This window comes from Danio aesculapii, chromosome 16 (assembly GCF_903798145.1).
Source record: "Danio aesculapii chromosome 16, fDanAes4.1, whole genome shotgun sequence".
NCBI classification, from domain to species: Eukaryota; Metazoa; Chordata; class Actinopteri; order Cypriniformes; family Danionidae; genus Danio; species Danio aesculapii.
In genome coordinates this window covers 20,810,157-20,829,878 of record NC_079450.1, presented here as the reverse complement: position 1 = coordinate 20,829,878, position 19,722 = coordinate 20,810,157, and the positions used below count along the sequence as shown (strand labels likewise).

Sequence of the window (19,722 nt, the reverse complement as noted above, 5' to 3'; positions counted from 1 at the left end):
TGATAATATATTTTGATCAACAACATGATGCATGAAAGAATTGATAATGTAGGAAACTACAGGCAGATGCACATAAACGATCAGTAGCATGAGAACACCAAAGCATTCAAAATTTGTCTAAAAAGAAAGAAAAATAAATTTATGGTGTGCACAAGAGATTAAATAATGTTAAGGTTGAGCAAGCATTTTATTTTTAAGGATTTCAATTTAGATCTAAGAAATAGTCCAAAGCAACTGTGAAACACTTAGGCTGTGTTACACTTTTATTCTATTGATGCTTTAAAATGCTTTTTTCAAAATTTAACCCTGTTTTAGTTACACTTTACACTTTAAAATGTTAATCTTGTCAACCTCAAGTAGTTTAAAAGCAAAAAAGATATTTTGAAGAATGTTGTGCTGGATATGAATGGCTACTGTTTTCCAACATTTTTAATATCTTCGTATTCAACCAATGAAAGGGTAATTAAACAATGAAGGAATTTTAATCTTTTTGGGTAGAATTTCCATTTAAAGTGTTTAAAAACTACCACCGCAATAAAAATAATAAAATAAATTAATAAAAGGTAAAAGGAACAACTATTTGTGAAAAATACCACTGGTGCTGTATCACAAATGTGTTTGTTTGGCGTTTTGTGTTCTAGGAGCAATGTGGTAGCTACACGTTTATCCCCTACATGGTGTCACCACAGGGTAAAGTGTTTGCCTGTGATGCAGCACTGATGAGGGCAGTCAAAGATTTCCTTCATTCCAGCTTTAAATTTGAATCCCTGATGACATCTCTGGTGGATCGACTGGTCAAATTACTGGAAAGCGTTCACATTAATTCTAGGTAGGAAAGTCTTTTATTTTTTCCTGGAAGTCAGTTGGTAAATATTGCGTTATCGTGTTCTGAATTAACGTTTAACACACTCTTTCCTTAAAGCGAATACCTCCATGAGGCAATCCGTAGGGAGATCCGTGTGGCTCGAGAACACTTCACCGGCCCGGCTTTGAGTCAGGAGCTGGGACGGATCCAGAAGCGTCTGGACTCTGTGGAGCTTCTGAGTCCAGATATTGTTATGAGCCTCCTGCTGTCCTACAGAGACATTCCAGTGAGTTACTAGCATCAATGCTTTTGGAAGATGATTACTACATATAGGGGGGATGAACTGGGGAATTTCTACATATGTAGGGGATAAACTTTAGCTCTGAAATATTTAAAATAGAAATATTCCAAAGCAAATGTGACTTTAAACTTTAACTTTAAAGCGGTGTTACACTTTTATTCTATTGATGCTTTAAAAATATTTCTGTTTTTGACCCTTTTTTAGTTGTTTAAGTTACACTTCACTTAAATTTTGTCACACTCTAATGGTTCCAAATCTTTATGAGTAAAAAAAAAAGATATTTTGAAGAATGTTGTGCTGGATATCAATAGCTATTGTTTTCCAGATTTTGGATGAATCAAAAGTAGGGTTGTACATGTAATCATATTGCAATTTGGACTAGTGATTGTGAATATTAAATTGCAAAAAGACTTTAATTATGCATGTGAATTTTGTGAATGGATCTTTCTACAAACACATGCATATTTAAGGATACATGAAGATTGTGGTGTTTTCAGCATATGTTATCTCGCTATTTGAGGATATGAGCACATACTTTCTCCAGAGCTCCAGTCACTTCATATTTGAGTTTTATTTGATTTTATTAAATATTTATTTAGTCATATCAGCTTTATTCACAAAATTAGCATCTTTTTGACAAACGGTCTAAATATAATTCTGATTTAACTTTCAATATAGGCCTGTTAGTAATAATTATAATAAATTTTATTTATAGTGTGCTTTTCTCAGAACCAAAGCGCTAACATGCGTACAAGGCAAACAGTAACAAAGCAGAACAATAAAAACAGTAAAAAAGACCACGATAAAACAATAAAACTGTAAAAAAGACCACGATAAAACAATAAAACATGAACGATTCAATACAATTGGATGATTAAATAAGAAAACTAATCAATCTAAATTAAAAAGCAAGGGTAAAAAGGTGATTCTTGAGAAGTTTCTTAAAACAGTTCAGAGAAGCAGCATTCTTGATGCTGATGGGTAGGCCATTCCATAGCTTAGGCGCATGTACGAAAAAGCACGACCACCCATAGTCTTTAGTTTACAGCGTGGATGATATAGCAAAACTCCAGATGAAGAATGAAGTCTGTGGGTGGGAGTGGCGAAAGTTACCAGGTCACAGATGTAGTCAGGTGCTAGCCCATGCACTGCTTTATATGTTAAAATCAGAGTCTGAAAATCAATATGTGACTTAACAGAAAGCCAGTGAAGTTGCTGAAGTACAGGGGGGATATGGTGGCGCGAGGAAATCTGTGTCAAAACCCGTGCAGGAGAATTTTGAATATACTGTAAACATCTCAGAGACCTTGTTGGTAGAGCTCCCAAAAGAGTGAGTTACAGAAATCAAGACGTGATGTGATAAAGGCATGGATAAGTCTTTCCGCATCAGGCCATGATATTATTGTCGGACAGTATAATGTACATCAAAAGTAAATAAATAATAATAATAATTGTCATAATAAATACGTAAATTTTAGGGAATAAAAAGCAAGTTTTCTTCTGTTTTATATGAATAAAACTAAACAAAATTCCAAAAAAAAATCTGGAAAATGTAAACTTAAATGAGGATTTAAAAAATAATAATAATTTGAAAAAATAATTAAAGCACTTCGAGGCCCTACATGTGCACAGTTCTAAACTTTTAATTAAAAACAGACCCAATATGACTGATACTACAATGTAACAGTCAACATACTTTATTATAAAATAAACTTCTTTTTTTTTGTTATGTTTGATGTGTATTTCTTCAGTGTGTATGCATGAATGCATATTTGTGTCAGCATTTCTCTGTGTGAATGTTTTGATTGTTGCTGTGATACACAGCAGAGTCTGTTTAATTATTAATTTCATATAGAAAAAAGATTTCACTGGGCTTGATATAATAAATCATGCAGTTAACCGTAAATTATTGGTTCCTGTTGTATAAGTATTTCATGCTATTCCTTTTCAATTCATTATTTGGAATATATTGTGCACCCAGAGGTTGTGAAATATTAGAGGTGCCAGCCAAATGTTTAAATAATTGATTGAAACTGAACTCTCTTTCTCCGTGTGATTCAAGGACTACGACTCCATAATAAATCTGGTGGAGACCTTGAATAATTTGCCCATGTGCATGTTGCCAGCACATCAGAACATCAAATTTCAGTTTATATTTGCTTTGAACAGGTGAGCTTTGTGTTTTTGGAAATAATGAAATACACTAAATATTCTTCTCTTAATAGAAATGAGTTCATTTTACAAGTGCCCAAGAGTTGAGCAGTTGAGTTTTACCATTTTTGATTCCATTAAGCCAATCTCTAGTTCTGATGTGAGCAATTTAGCTTAGCTTAGCATAGATAATTGAATCAGATTAGACCATTAGCATCTCGCTCAAAAACAATTAAAGTTAGTTTAAGCTACAAGTGCTCCCGCCAGACCTGGAGATTGGCTGAATGGATTCAAAGAATGGAAAAACTCAACTGTTTAACTCTAGTGGACTTGTAAAATGAGCCTATTTCCAAAAAATAAAGTGTTCCTTTAAAATAAACATTTATTTTATTTCCTGCAAATCATTTTGATATGTGTTTTAAAGGAGGAATCACCCTGGTGATCGTGTCAGGGCTTTAAAGCTCATTTTACCCATTGTGGAGTCGGGGGAGACGGTAGCCTCAGATGTGTACTGTCTGTGCGGACGCATTTACAAGGACATGTTCCTCAGTTCAGGCTTCAAAGACACAAACAGCAGAGATGAAGCATCTAAATGGTGATTTCTTTTTTCCACATAAATCAACAGAGCTGCCACTAGCCACTGCTCAACATTATATTGAAACAACTGTTTATATTTTCCAAAACAACTAACCACGTTATGGGAGCAGAAAAATAACAATCTGTAAACATTTTTACATTTTAAATGAGGAAAATAAATACGAGTTATGGATGTGAGCAAAAAAGTTTGTGAGTTTCTAACTGTTTAAAAATAGAACTGTTTGAAAACACTGACAGAGACATTTGTAAGTATTTTGAAAGGACTGTAAAATACTTGCTTACACAAAAAATGTACAAACGGTTTCTCTATTTTCATGAAAACAAGGTTGACATTTGCATGGATTTCCTCAAACAGATTTACTTTAAATATAATGTTCTGCGTGCACCTTTAAAAAGTGCCATTTTTTTTTATTTTGCTTTGGTCTTTCTGTATTTTTTTATTTTTCTTAATTTCAAACACTTATATTTGTCTACGATTGGCAAAACATTTACACAAAAGTTGTAACAACTGGCAAAAGATTTAAAAAAAAAGTCTTGTTTTTACCATGGATCGTATCTAAAATTAATAGATTTATTTTAGAAAATGGCGGTTCATTCCGCTGTGGTGACCCCTGAATAATAAAAGGACTAAGCTGAAAAGAAAATGAATGAATCAATGAATGTTAGAAAATGTAAAAAAAAAATAGCAATAAGGGAAAAAGGCATAATATTTATCATAAAATACATAATACGTACTATTTAATTAATTAATTAATTAATTATTAATTATTTTATTAATTAATTAATTATTAATTCATTATTATCACGAACATTACATCTGTAGATTACAAACTAATACAAGATATTTAGATACAAGATATTATGGCTTGTCATCATTGCATGTATTTGTCCAGTTTTTAAACAAACAATTTGTGTGTGTGCGTGTGTGTGCATGTGTGTGCGTGTGTGTGCGTGTGTGTGTGCGTGTGTGTGTGTGTGTCAGAGAGAAAAAGATGGAATATAACAAATACATATATATTTATTTATGTTTTTCTTTTGTACATTTATGGTTCAGACAAGAAGAAAACAACAACAACAGACAAAAAAATAATGTAATTAAAGAAAATAAACAAAACGATAAATATATAATTTAGTTTTAATGTGTAGTTAAAAGAATTGTTGATAATTTCAATCAATATCAAGCCATGATCATGCTATTTCCAGGTATTAATGCTATTTTTGCAATGTTTCTTAACAGTAATGACGTGTTGTTTTCCTCCCATTGAATTTGTCCTACAGGTATGGCAAGGCCTTTGAGATTGAGCCCAGTTTGCATTCTGGAATCAATAACGTTGTGCTCCTGATGGCCGCCGGGCATGAATTCGACACTTCTATTGAACTGCGGAAAATCGGTGTGTTTATATCTCCTTCATTTAGCTTCACCATTCTGGTTTTGTGTGTACTTTGAAGGATCACGGTTCGGTCTACATATCATGTAATGCTTTTGTTGCACAGTCTTTTCTTTATTGAAGTGTAGTGTATGGAAAGTGATATTTAGTGGCCTACTTGTATGATCCGATTCATTGAATATGAAGACACGGATACATGAAGGCAAAACATATGAATAGAGAATGTGGGAAAATATATTTTGTTGTTGCTTTATCTATACCAGGGGTGCCCAATCTCGGTCCTGGAGGGTCGGTGTCTTGCAAATTTTAGTTCCAACTCCAATTAGACACACCTGAACCAGCTAATCAAGCTCTTTCTAGGTATACAGCTTCCAGGCAGGTGCATTGACGGAAGTTGGAGCTAAACAATGCAAGACAGGACCGAATTTGGGCGCCCCTGATCTATACTGAGGCAGATGCAGACTTTGTTTATTAAAGATATTTAAAAAAAAGGACAACCCAGTAACTCTTTAGGGACAATTTTGATATGCTTAATGATCTGAAAAGTATTTATGTTTAAGATTATACTTCAGATATTCTGGGGACTCCAAAGGTATATTTGACATATTATGAAATTCTTTAAAGGTTGTTTATTGCTTTAGTTGTGTTTTTTGGTGTTGTTTGTGTCAGGTGTCACCCTCAGTAGTCTGCTGGGCAGGAAGGGCTCCCTCGAGAAGATGCAGGACTACTGGGATGTGGGATTTTATCTGGGAGCTGGAATCCTGGCCAATGAACACAAGAAAGTCATAGATGCTTCCGAGAGACTCTACAGACTCAAAGCTCCAATGTGGTGAGCAAAAGGAAATTCTTAATTATCCATGAATGTTTGGTTTGATAAGGTAGTGCGGAATTTTAACAGTAAAATCAAGTGTTGAAATATTATAAATTATTGTCCTTATAAAGCTGGAATTTGTTATTAACTTTTTTTGTACATTTAAAAAACCTTTATAAATATTTTTTTAAATCATAAAAATTAAAAAGTGATTTTCTATAATATATAGAAACATATAATGCTAAAATATTTTTTTCTTTTTATATAATTTGAAAAAAATATGTTTTATGTTTACCTCAAGTTTTTTTTAATAAATATATATAAAAAAATAGAAGCATCAAAAACATTTTCTTGTTAATTAAGAAATGTTTAATGGTTCTATTTAGAACTTTTTATATGCACTGCTACGAGTATGATATTGTGTTTATACAACAGTTCGACGGCATAATCGTGTGTATAAAACAGAAAATCAAACACAGAGAGTCTAAAAATCATTTTTTTTATGTGGAGCTACTTTCTTTCACTGTTCATTCACATCTGCAGATGACGTCAGAACAGCAGAAAACATTGCTACTTCACCAATGTCATTTTAGAGCTAGTGTTTGAATGATTCTCTAGCATAATGTCTAAAGTGATGACAAAACAGGTGATGTTGCTGACATTTTAAGATTATAAGACTGAACAGCATGAAATGCCATCAGTCTACAGATTAGATTTCTCAATACTTCTGTTGCAATCGGGATACCACAATAATTTTACCCCCGAAAAAGCCAAAGCAGCACAATCACTACCAGTACCACTACCACTTTTTTTCACTGAACTAGTCTGCAGTTATGAAAACAGGAGACTCATTAGAAACAAACAGATGGCCAACCAAAAAGTAACTCAGGGTTATACAAAGAGTGGCCAACACAAAATACATATACTTCTGATATGCGAGTCCCATCTCACACTTAATACACTAAAATTACTATGGTAGAAATACAGCACTACAACATACAAATGAGAGAGTTCGACTTAGAAAGTCATCTACCAGTTTAATAATGATTTGATCAGCTATAGTTAGAAATTACGAAGTTTTTAATCTTATTATGCGGTCTCTGTCATCATCTTGTGGATGGACAATGTCAACTGGCACTATCCTTATAAATAAACTGCATAGTTGCAATCTACACAACTACATTCTCAACTAAAAAAGCCTCAAAAGTACATTATGTTGTCAAACAGCAGCTATATTTGTCAAACTGTAGAGTGTCCTCTGCTTGTTGCTGTATGTGGGCAGAGTATTACTGAAGGGTGAAGAAGCTGAACGAGTGCTGTTATTTGCAGATTATCTCACAACTATCAGCCAATCAGATTCAAGAACCAGACAGAACTGTTGTACAAATATATATACATATATACTCTACACTGTGATTTCTTACTCCAATTAGGTATATTGCATCTATTATGGAGACGTATATACTATACAAGCAGTTTGCCAAACCGAGAGAAGTGAATCATCCTAAACAAGAAACTGCAGACTTTTGGATGGAGTTGATGGTACAAGCGTGCAAACCTACCGTTTCCACAGCACGATGCCCAGTAAGAATCCTTCTATTCTCCTTATTCAAGAGTACAACCTTATCCAACCTTAAAAACAGCGTTAAAGGGACAGTTCACCCAAAAATGAACACTTCATTTACTCAACTTCCAACTGTTTTAAACCTGCTCGAGTTTATTTCTTCTGTTGAACACAAAAACAAGATAATTTTAAGAATGCTGGAAACCGATATGATGTACAGAGGATTTTTTTGCTGCTATGCATGTAAATGGCAACATCTAAAACTATTTGCTTTTGTATTTAACAGAAAAAATAAACTCATATTTGTGTAAATTGTTATTTAGCATCACTTTAAGGAACAGCCAAAAATGATAGACAGCATAAACAGACTCAAAAGGAATGAATTTTCTTTAGGTTCTGATTTTGGAGCCCACTAAAGTCTTCCAGCCTAGTATAATAAGCGTAAGTGAAGAAGATGACAGCCGTACGGTGCAGCTTAGACACGTCACTCCACTCGAGGTAAACACGCTTGACTTATGATCCTTTTTGCAAGGGGCATTCAGAAGTAATAGCGAAGTTAATGCTGTTACGCAGTAGACTTTCCATAAATAATTAATTTGAAAGATAGGCACCATTGAACATGATGAAGGGCTGCATGAGCAGCTTTATGCTGTTAAATCTAACATTGTGTACATGTGTGTGGGAGCTTAATGTGCTTTATTTGGCTTTCCCAGAAAGGTCTTCATGAGTGGACTTTCCCAGCATCTGCGATTCGCGGAGTGAGGTACTGTGTGCTTATGGGAATACTGCCATTTCCATATATTTTTTTCCTGTTTTCCATTGCCAAGCTTGCAGCGGTTTATAGTCCCACCAGTGCTGCTCTATTTAGGCCACAATCCAGTGATTTTTCTCTATCTTTTTATGAGACTTTCTCGTTTTTTTGGCCTAGTTGACGCCTGTTATCCTCTTCTCAGATTTTAAGCTATAGGTCAGTGTCACTTTCTGTTTGTGTTCTTGTTTCAAGGATTTTGAACTGCAGAACTCTTGTTTAGAGCTCATGTTGCACAACAAACAACACAGGATGTAAATATTTAAGGTCAGATCAACCCCCCAAAATTTATGAATAAAAAGTCACTTAGTGAAATTTGTCAATTAATTTGGACATTTAGCAAAAGGGATTTTGAGAAGCTGCTAATGTTTTAATTGTACTTTAGCTGGAAAAAGTGCGATTTCATCTAGTGTTATCATTTTAGTTATTGCACAGAATGCTATTTTTGCATATTTGAAACTATCCATATTTTTGTTGTAGTTCTTGTTTTTGAAACATGCTTTTAGAATTGGTTTTTGTATATTTGAGTATAATCTGGCTGATTACAGGGTTTCTGCGGAGTCTTAAAAAGTATTAAAACGTCTAAAATCTCAAAATCCAAATTTTAGGCCTATAAAAAAAATTACTAAAAAAGTTTACTGAAATATTGTTTTGTATGTCTCTTGTATTAACTCTTTTTAACAGGCCTTAAAATGTATTATCTTTGGCAAAAGGAAAAACAAAATTATTTTGCTTACCCCTTTGGCAGATTATTTTGCTTGTTTTAAGGAAAAACTCACTTAGTTTTGGCATATTATTTCTCAAAACAAGACAATATGTTTTGCTTGCCTAGAAAATGCTTCTTGATATAAGAATTTTTTGATATTTGGACTAGAAACAAGACAAAAAATCTAAGTAAGAACAGCATTTTTTGCAGTGTACTCTTCTCTCAGATGGGATGGTGGGTCAAATCAAAGGTTACAATGGGCCTACTTTAGGGACATTTCTTTTTGTAACACAAGAACACTTCCTTTTGTTTATCTAAAACTTGTGGTTCTGTGTCAAAAGCTTTATTGTACTTTTATATAGCAAAAGCAACCCATTAAGTGAGCATGTGGCCTTCAAACTGAACCACTCTGTTTGGAAAAATATCAAATACTGCTTATCTTTGAAGATAATAGATACCTATTATCTTTAGATTTTTTTATTCATTTAATGTTGGAGTGTGAATGAGAATCCCCTGTTATTCCACTATTGCAGCATTTCCAAATTTGACGAGCGGAGCTGCTTCCTGTATGTCCTGTACAATTCAGATGACTTCCAGTTGTACTTTCCCAGTGATCTGCATTGTAAAGGGTGAGCACCACCCACAGACACAGCACTCACACACACACTCTGCCAAGAACAACATGAGCTCCAATGCCTTGAGTGTTCCTGACAGAGAAGCAACTCTTAAAATAATAGCTTGTGTGAAAAACAATCTGATATTTTAATACAGCCGAATTCAGAGATGCTTCAGGCACTCTTCATTGAGCTTGTCAATGTATTTCAATATTACATTACCATTACCTGTCAATGTATTTTCAATATCACATTACCTACCCTTCTGTTGTTTCAGCTTCAGGAAGTCACGTTTGACTTTTCGATATATATTGTAAACTTGTAATTCTTCCGATGAAATTCTCATTGAGAGATTATGTAATAGCAAAGTGTGAGTGCATGCATCAATATAACAAGGAAAATGATGAGGAAATGGCTTCCCTGAAATGGCATGAGTCACAATGAAAGGGAACATATTTTCAAACTCTATAATTTGTGTTGTCAGGTTCTGCGATTTAGTGAACTCGCTGTTGCATCAAGCCGAAAGTCCTGTGGAAGATTCCAGTTCAATGAGAGGAGATGAAGGAGATTTGGAGGTGAGAGAATTTTTTTTTGTAACCTCTCATTGTTTGTTTGGGTCAGGTCACAATGTTCAGCATGAGTGAAAATGCTGCACTTGGTTGTAGGCATGGGCCGGTGTATGTTTCTGACGGTATGATAACCTTGGATAAAAATATTTCGGTTTCGCTAATCATGGTATTGTGGTTACTACTCTTCAATAAGTTCTTTTTAAATGTCTGGGTAAAAAACAAAACACAAAATAAATCCTAATTGAACACAATATGTTTTATTTTAGGAAACATTTAAAATATTTTGGAACAGTAAACAAGTCAGGCTTAATAATTAAAATTAATCATTGACTTCTGCTGTCTTCACAAGTTTAAAAAACAGATTTTTTTTTCACAACACAATTTTATATTAAATTTATAATGTAAATAATTATACATATTTTAAAAACCTTACATATACCTTAGGCAGGGTATAAACCTTGACTTTTCCAAATTGCAGTAAACCTTAAAACTGGTTATTGTCTTATGCATACTTGGTTGACTAAGCAACTATTTCTGTTTTATTTATAAAGCACAATCCTTAAAATGACTTCTATTAATGCAGACTAATCTTGTCAGGTGTAATAGTTATTTTGTTGAGTTGAATAGATATAAAATATGTTTCAAACCGTCTCAATGAAAACCTATAATTATCTATCAGGTTAATCAAACTGTAGGTGACTTTTTTTTCTTAAGATGTTTTAATAAGAAGATTTTTATCGGAAAGTGTTGTTTTTGGCATTTCATATAATGCAAGGTCATGGCCACCAGCTTATCCAGACTCAAAAATACACGCGGCACATTCTGAATACATGTCGATTGCATTAAAAGTGCAATCCAAGAAAATGCTAAATTGTTACATTCAATTCCTGTTTATTTCTATAGCACTTTTACAATGTTGATCGTGTCAACGCAGCTTAACATAGAAGTTCTAGTAAATTGAAATGGTGTCAGTCCAGTTTTCAGAGTTTAGTTCAGTTCAGTGTGGTTTAATTTTCACTGCTGGAAGTCCAAACACTGAAGAGTAAATCCATCGATGTGCAGCTCCACAAGTCCCAAACCAAGCAAGCCAGTGGCAACAGTGGCGAGGAACAAACTTTACCAATTGATGAAAGTGAAAGAAAAAAAACCTTGAGAGAAACCATGCTCAGTGTGGCATGACCATTTCTCCTTTGGCCAAACTACTTGTACAAAGGCTAAAGGATTCTGGACATCCATTGTGGAGAAGCGATAAGTCCGAGTAGGTCACCGGCTGGTGTATAAGCTGGCAGGAATCAGTCTCATGCTCTCCACTTCTCCACGACCACCACAGCATCTGCTCAGGATACGGCCTGGTCCAGGGTTATGGATACCTCTAGAAATCCTCTATGGTTGGCATCATCTCTTCACAGGACTTGTACCACATCAATGGCGCTACATGCAACGATTGAGAGACTGTTAAACTGCATGTCACTGATGAGAATGATAAAGGACACCTACTGTATGATGACTCAAATTGCCAAATGCCCTTAAACAAGAAGTAAATGCACTACAAAATGTTACGTTTTCAAATATAGCCAAAAATTGCATGTATTCCTTCAGTAGTTTGTGCACATCCTGCTTTGATTCGGAGCCCGATCACATTAGTTCCCAAGCTAAACAAAGTTTATTGGACTATTCTCTAGAACCCTCTCAAATTGTGGGCTAGTACATTCTGATAGGTTGTCGCCGAGCAGCGTCATAGCTCATTACCATAAAAGTTGACCAGATTTTAACTCTCCTTGATGCTCACTGTACAAAATGACAGTGTTATAAAGGAATAAAGGACTTTCGGCTACTTTTATGCTCATCCAACTGGGTCATGCGATGATTGCGAGGTGGAAAAAAAGAGTTAAACACATCTTTATATCATGTGAGAAATATACAGGTGATACAGTAGGCATAGGAGAATATATTTAAAAAAATATAATGGAAAGTATAAGTGGAGGACAAGGAAGATCATTTGTATTTAGTTATTTAAGATGGACTGGACTGGTAGGATGAATATAATAAATGAGAGCAAAGCTAAAGTGAAAACAGCAGATGACGGTAATGCAACTTATAGATGCCAGCTGCCGTAAAACTCCAAAGAAGAAGAAGAAATACTTTGAATCTCTCATCGGCGGTGGTGTAAACGCACGGTTAGGTTACACAGATTTCAGTCTGCATATAAACGCATTAGCCTGCTTTTCTTTCAGCTTATTTTAAGTGTATATATTAATATAATGAGTTCTTCCTGAATGCCAGTTAATTTAACTTGCACTTTGAAACACTCTTAAAAGAAAATGACAACCATGTAAACTGCATTTTTAATTTGCATAGAATAAGGTGGAATTATTTACACCGCAATACTCACTGCTCACTTGCTCACTACTCTTGAGTACTTTTAGAAGGGCTACTATTTACTTATCGTTTGACTAATATTAACAACAAATACCTTAAATCTATTTGCACTGCGTTTTTTGGGAAGGTAATGGTGCTTTTACTTGAGTATAGTTTTTAGAACTGGTTGCCATTGAGATAATTTTCTGAATCATCAAGTAATCCTCGTGACCAAATAGTTCTTTTTATTGAGTATCACTTTAGATGCAATGTAGAAGATCAGGAGCAGCTGCATGTCTGTCTAGTTGCTTCCTCTTTTAGTGTCTAGTATTGACCTGACTCCACATTTAAACCTACTTCCTGCTGCTCGTGTCTTTTTTGTTTTGTGCTTGTTGAATGTAGCAGTTAGATGTGAAATGTAATACTTCTTTGTGCCATACTCAAATGTGCAGTTTTGAGCAAGCACTGGGTAAGCACAGAAGTGATCTTTAAATAACAGTTACTACTACATAAAATGGTTAAAATTTCCAATACATGACTTTTTTTTGCATTTATTTAGTATAAAAATGTGCTGTTGGGAAATATTGTTAAAATGTAAAATATAAATTTACTATTTTTCATGCAATTTATGCAATTTATGTAAGTGAAAGTGGTTAAAAACCTTAAAGGCACCTATGATGAAAATCATCTTTTGTAAGCTGTTTGGACAGAACTGTGTGCAGGTATAGTGCGTCCACAGCCATACTGGGGTGATATAAAGACAGTATGTGTCTTTTTTTTTAATTTCCTGATGTTAAAATAGGATCTAAATCCCTCCCGTTTTGAGGCCCACTGTAGCGTGACATAGAAGTGCGGTTCCCCGCCTACCGAATTGATTGACAGCCATTCTATTACCATGTCTTCGTAGTAACGCGTATAATCATATCAACAAGACAGGATGTTCGCAAAGCAACTGGGATTAAAAAAATCTGTTCAGCTCTCTGTGATCATCAATCATCATCAAATGTGAACAAGAGTGAGTTTTTCAAGTTTAAAACATTTTTAAAATGTGTTTGGAATGAATTACAGCAATTTTCTTCACCACAGCTGCATGCCAGTACAATTATAAAAGAAGACGCTTTAATCCCGGTTTGTGGACGTTAAATCAGGTTTATTTTCTACATTAACACAACGTATATGCATACAGCAGTGAATATTAACGTGGATCCTGTCACATATGCATGCAAAAACAGTGCAAAGTTAAATGCTCATGCGACTCATCGTTGCAGAACGGCTTGATTTAACTCCACAACAAATACATCAAATAATCATTGGTAAAGTTCTTACTGTAGTATTTCTCACAAACGTTACGTGAGATCTGCTTCCTTCATCTTTCTGTCACTGTGCTGTTTATCTGAGGCAGCCGAGGTGGAGATTGAGTCACTGGTAACGTGAGAACAGTGGGTGGGGAGAACCAGCGTTAAAAGCACAGGCTACAGAAACAGCGACATTGTGTTTAAAGCAGAAAATTCCAATATTCTGAAAGGTACAATAAATAATCTGATGGATGTTTTAAGCTGAAACTTTCAGTCAGTCAGGTGACTGTGGCCTCTGGTGGATTTATGCAAGAACAGCAGGAGCAAATGGCACTCACCAGAGAAATTTGAGGTCTCAAAAAGCGTACACAGCGGCCTCTGGTGGATTTACGAAAACAAAAAGTGCAAAAAAAATTTACGCTCTTCAGGAAGGTATATAGGGGTATGTTTTCAGAATGAGTCTGGGTTGGAAGATACGTATAACAATGTGAATGCAGTTTATTTATAATGCTGCTGTTTGTTTTTCAGTACATTTATGAGAGGAATGAGAATGGAGACAAAGTGGTGCTGGGTAAAGGAACCTATGGAGTGGTGTATGCTGGACGAGACCTCAGCAATCAAGTGCGCATCGCAATCAAAGAGATCCCAGAAAAGGACAGCACGTATGAGCATTTTTTTTCTTTGTTCTTTTATATTTTGAGATGAAGTTAAATGGGCCCCTATATGCCTTTTTACACTTTCAACTTCTGTTAGTGCTCAATTTTACTGTTTTAACAAAAAATACTTTTGTCTTTTATCGCAGTTGTAAGAGCAACAAATAATAACTTGAATTCTAGTTGATCATTTGGAAAAAGTGGCAAAGGGTAGATTTTTCAAATGAATTATCTGTTGAACTGCATCCCAATCATCCTCATAAATACTGCAGAAGACCTATTGAAACCTGCATGGACCCAAGATTCTCACAGAAATCAGTTTGGTCTGGTGAAGGAAAAATCATGGTTTGGGGTTACATTCAGTATGGGGATGTGTGAGAGATCTGCAGAGTGGATGGCAACATCAACAGCCTGAGGTATCAATACATTTGTGCTGCCCATTATATTACAAACCACAGGAGAGTGCAAATTCTTCAGCAGGATAGCGCTTCTTCTCATACTTCATCCTCCACATCAAAGTTCCTGAAAGCAAAGAAGGTCAAGGTGCTCCAGGATTGGCCAGCCGAGTCACCCGACATAAACATTATTGAGCATGTCTGGGGTAAGATGAACGAGGAGGCATTGCAGATGAATCCAGAGAGTTTTGATGAACTCTGGGAGTCCTGCAAGAAGTCTTTCTTTGCCATTCCAGATGACTTTATTAATAAGTTATTTGAGTCATTGCAGAGATGAATGGATGCAGTCGTCCAAGCTCATTGGAGTCATACACCATATTAATTATTTTTCCACTGCACCTTGACTTTATATTCCATACTGGACATTATTTCTGTTAAATGACAAGACTTTTGTCTAAGCAAAGTCAGACCTTACTGTCCTAATTAAATAATTAATAATAAAGGATTGATCATATTTTATTTTGATATAATAAGCGTCATCTCAAGGCATTTCTGATACCAAATGATCAACTAGAAGTCACGTTATTATTTGTTGTTCTTGGATAGGCAACAAGACTTTTGTCAGGTAGTGTATTTCACTAATATACTGAAACACATTCTTTACCAACTGTATACGTTCGCAGACATAACCTTGTGTGTATTTGCCATTTAAAGTAAAAGAAATGCGGTCAAGCTCAGTGATGTGTTGTTCATCAGCTGACATTTGTACTTTGTGTCTGTGTGTGCAAAAAAAAACATACATCAGGAATTTTAAAATAACTAGACTTTAAGATGCATGCAGATGTAAAGAAACCTCTTCTAGAAAGAACATGGAAGCAGCAGCCTCGTTTGCATTTAAAGAGACACAGATGAAAACAGTGTTTTTGTTTCCACCTAATGAGGGGCATTTACAACATGATATAATGGATAAACTGTAAGGTATTTTGAGCTTAAACGTCCGACACATTCTTTGGACACCTATAGACCATTTCAATGTGGTGATGTCACTGGCCCATGAACATTTCCTGCTTGTTCTCAAACAATATCATAACTATAACTAGAGGCGATTCAATCATAACATAGGGCTAAATCGGCTATCATAACATTATTTATCAGTATGTGGATTATTTCGGGTTTCTTGGAAGCTAAGGAAATTAAAAAGGTAAAACAGGAAATATGTCAGGAATGACCTCAAAATGGTCTATATAAACAAGTTGAATAACATAAAAACATAACATTATTCCTTTCATGTATGCAAAACTATGTTTGCATAAGTCTGAAAACATACTATAACTTAACAACTACTGAGAAATTCCCCAATTTAGCAAATAAAAATAACTATTATAAGTTAATTAATGTTAACGTTAGAAATGTATATAAATTTAAAAAACTAATGATTAACACACAATAGTAATAATTAAGACATATAAACCTTTAAGCATTTATTAAATTAAAAAAGAATTGTTACCCCTTTGGTAACAGGTTGTTTATGCCAAATCTTGATTGTGTATTTGACACTGTTGATCTGCTTCAGTACAAATCCAGTGCTTGTTTGTTGACCTCTGACCGTGTTTCAGAGGTCCCTGTGGCCCAGTAATTTTTGTCCTCTGAACTAATGCTTGTTTAAACTGTCCTCACATGGACACTTAGCAGTTGTAGACCTCTCCATGTGATTCAATATTGCCGCTCTGCTGTTTTGACCAAATATGCCCATAAAACCCTTATTATTGTGCATAGATGTGCATAGATGACCATAATATTTACTTTTGTCCTCATTTTGGCCTCATTCTTGTCTCTTTTTTTTTTCTCTTTCTGGCTCTCAGCTACTCTCAGCCTCTACATGAGGAGATTGCTCTGCACAAGAGGTTAAAGCACAGGAACATTGTTCAGTATTTGGGCTCAGTCAGTGAGGATGGCTTCATCAAGATCTTCATGGAGGAGGTTCCTGGAGGTGTGGTGTGCTTTGCTCTTATTTTTTCTGATATTTTAACTTAAGTTTGTTGGGTGTTAGTATTCATGGATAAAGGCCCATTCATCCCAAGCATAATAACTATAAAATAATGATAAAGATAAAGTTCTAAAAACCCGTCTACATTTAAAATAACAAACCATAACTGTAACGATAAAGATGTAGAGAAATTATATTATTGGGACCACTTTCAGAACCTTATTTAATGATACAACGCTGACAGCCAGTCATAATTTATTGAAATATAAAGGACTTTTTTACAATTTACAGATGACATTATGGAGAAACACTGTTTGTTGTTAAGCCTTCTTTTCGAAGATTATTTAAAGGTAATCACCATCTACTAGGGTTGTCAAAAGTATCGGGTCTGGTACCAATCAGTACAGAAATTTAATTCACACTAACATTTCACACTAACATTTGAGCGCATACTTAAACACTGCTGATTGGCCATTGTGTTCACGTGTTCAACAGCACTCCATTGTTAGCGAGAAATGGATGTTTTAAAAATTTTAGTACCGATTGGTACCGAACTCGATACTTTTAACAACCCCACCATTTGGTATGAAAACCAAACTGTATATAAAAGCATAAAATAAAAGTAACTCTGGTGTCCAGTGTACGGTTCAGCATCTTTCTATTGCCAATTTTTAAAACGTTGGGAAACAGTTTGTGTTGTTTTGATTTCATTACATTAACTACTAGGGATGTGATGAGATCTCGAGCTATGAGATCTCGCGAGAATTCGCGATAAGATTTCTCGTCAAGGTGAAAAGTTGTCTCATGAGTTGTGATCTAATGTTATGATGGAGCGCAAGGGTGAATTTAGCACTGAAGATTGGAGGCAGTATTAGATTTAAGCCGCACCTCAAGTGCTTTGCACACACCTGGCAACCCTGGCTGCCTCAGTATTGCACATCACTCGTTTGCTTGAGTGGGTGTGACATAATGACATACACACAGCTGTTTGACACTATTCTCTGCCACTATCGAGTCAGTAAAGGACCACAGACACACACACACCCATTGTTATCATTATCATCACCAAACACATGTTAAAAACTTAAATTTGTGGAAAGGAGTTCGATTTCTCATTCGAAACTGTACAGGGGAGAAGCCAGTCAGTAGAGTTTATAGCTAAATATTAAGCAGTGTTTGCATGTCGTTCACTGCTTAGAATTCATTAAAATACTGTAGAAGTAAAATAACATTCATTACAAGTTGATTTAAAAAAGTACCAACTGCATTTTGTGAATTTTTATTTTTTTCAGTTGAATAAAAGACTGAAGGATAATTGAAGGTTTCTTAAAAATAGTGTAAAAATCTCATCCTGTCTTGTTCTCGTGAACCCAATTTCATGTCTCGTGGAGTAAGTCTCGTCATACCCCTACTGACTACAATCACTAAATTCCTTTGATTTGATTAATATATTTTTAATTAAAGATTACGCAAGCTGGATTCACTGGTCAGATGCGCTAGCAGCACGCTGAGGACATCTGCTGGTTACAGGGGGTAATGCAGAATAAAATGCCTAAACTAAAATTAAATCGATTTTTATCTTTCATCAGTATAAATGCAGATATAGTTATCGTTATATTGATATTTATGCTTAGTGAGAACTGGCCTATAAGGTTATCCAGGAGCAAGTGTGACTAAAAAAAAGTGACGAAATTTGACTTTTAGAACATATAAGCATTTAAACCTTACAGTTCGGCAATAAGAATCCACAATTCACGACATTATGCACTTCATCCCAACAGATCTACTGAGAGCTGTGATGGGAATGAAATGCAATTGGCTATTATTTTAAAAAGGGGAGGGGCTACTCAATTTTCCACCTGTAAGTTGAATTTACTTCACGGGACCTTTAGCTTTTTCTTGTTTGAGGATATTGAGGATTGTAGATTGCTGTTGAGAAATCCTTGGTTTTGAGGAAGGGTGTGTTGTGTGTAATGTTGTGCTGGGAAGGACTCTTGCTAGGAGTGTATTGGAAATATGGTACACTGAACAAAACAGACCAGTTCAGAGAAAGTTATGCTTGAGTGAGGGCATAACTGTCCTCTAGACCAGAGAGTGTGTTAGTCCTATACTGTTAGTTAAAACTATACTGTTTTACATTTTGATTAAATGTATGTTTATAATAATACATGCATTGATATTTAAGTCAGAAATGTCAACATACTGAGCTTATCGGGAAGAAAAAAAAACAAAATCCTTCACAAACAATTATTATTTCAATATTTGACAAGCTTTTGTTTGCCAAGGTCAGTGTGGTGTCAAACCAGCGTGCAGGAAGCCGTTTTGTTAATGTGACAGAATTGAAAGAAACAGGAAATTATGTAACTGTAGACCCTTATAGCAAGATCAGTATAACATAAAAATAACAGCTTCACAATAACCACTTCTACATTTATCTTTTTAGTTATTCTGATAGAATAAAAGCGTATCATGTTGTAATAAAAATTAGGAAAAATAATAATTCACAAAAACTCCTTTATAAAAATTGTAAGATGTGCACACTTGCATAAATTTAAGGATTTTTTATTGCTTTTTTACTACTACACTTGTGAACATAATTGTTTGTTCCTTAAAAAAAAATCTAAATGACCCGCACATAATGTAGATGGGTCAGGAATAGTGTTACTCCATTTGATTAATCATTATGGTAGCTTGAGAAAGCCAACACACTGTTATACTAC

At 34.9% G+C, this 19,722-nt stretch overlaps 1 protein-coding gene across 1 annotated transcript in view; it reads left to right on the top strand.

The window, feature by feature from the left end:
- The window catches only part of si:ch211-1i11.3 (mitogen-activated protein kinase kinase kinase 5), a 52,917-nt gene that overhangs the window by 9,802 nt on the left and 23,393 nt on the right, over positions 1-19,722 (top strand). Inside the window, exons 3-15 of the mRNA XM_056475010.1 lie at positions 642-829; positions 923-1,091; positions 3,169-3,275; positions 3,682-3,852; positions 5,133-5,245; positions 5,912-6,071; positions 7,487-7,637; positions 8,011-8,115; positions 8,331-8,380; positions 9,665-9,760; positions 10,230-10,320; positions 14,496-14,629; positions 16,878-17,005. Of these exons, the coding sequence (XP_056330985.1) occupies positions 642-829; positions 923-1,091; positions 3,169-3,275; positions 3,682-3,852; positions 5,133-5,245; positions 5,912-6,071; positions 7,487-7,637; positions 8,011-8,115; positions 8,331-8,380; positions 9,665-9,760; positions 10,230-10,320; positions 14,496-14,629; positions 16,878-17,005 (1,663 nt within the window). The remainder of the gene's footprint in view (positions 1-641; positions 830-922; positions 1,092-3,168; positions 3,276-3,681; positions 3,853-5,132; positions 5,246-5,911; positions 6,072-7,486; positions 7,638-8,010; positions 8,116-8,330; positions 8,381-9,664; positions 9,761-10,229; positions 10,321-14,495; positions 14,630-16,877; positions 17,006-19,722) is intronic.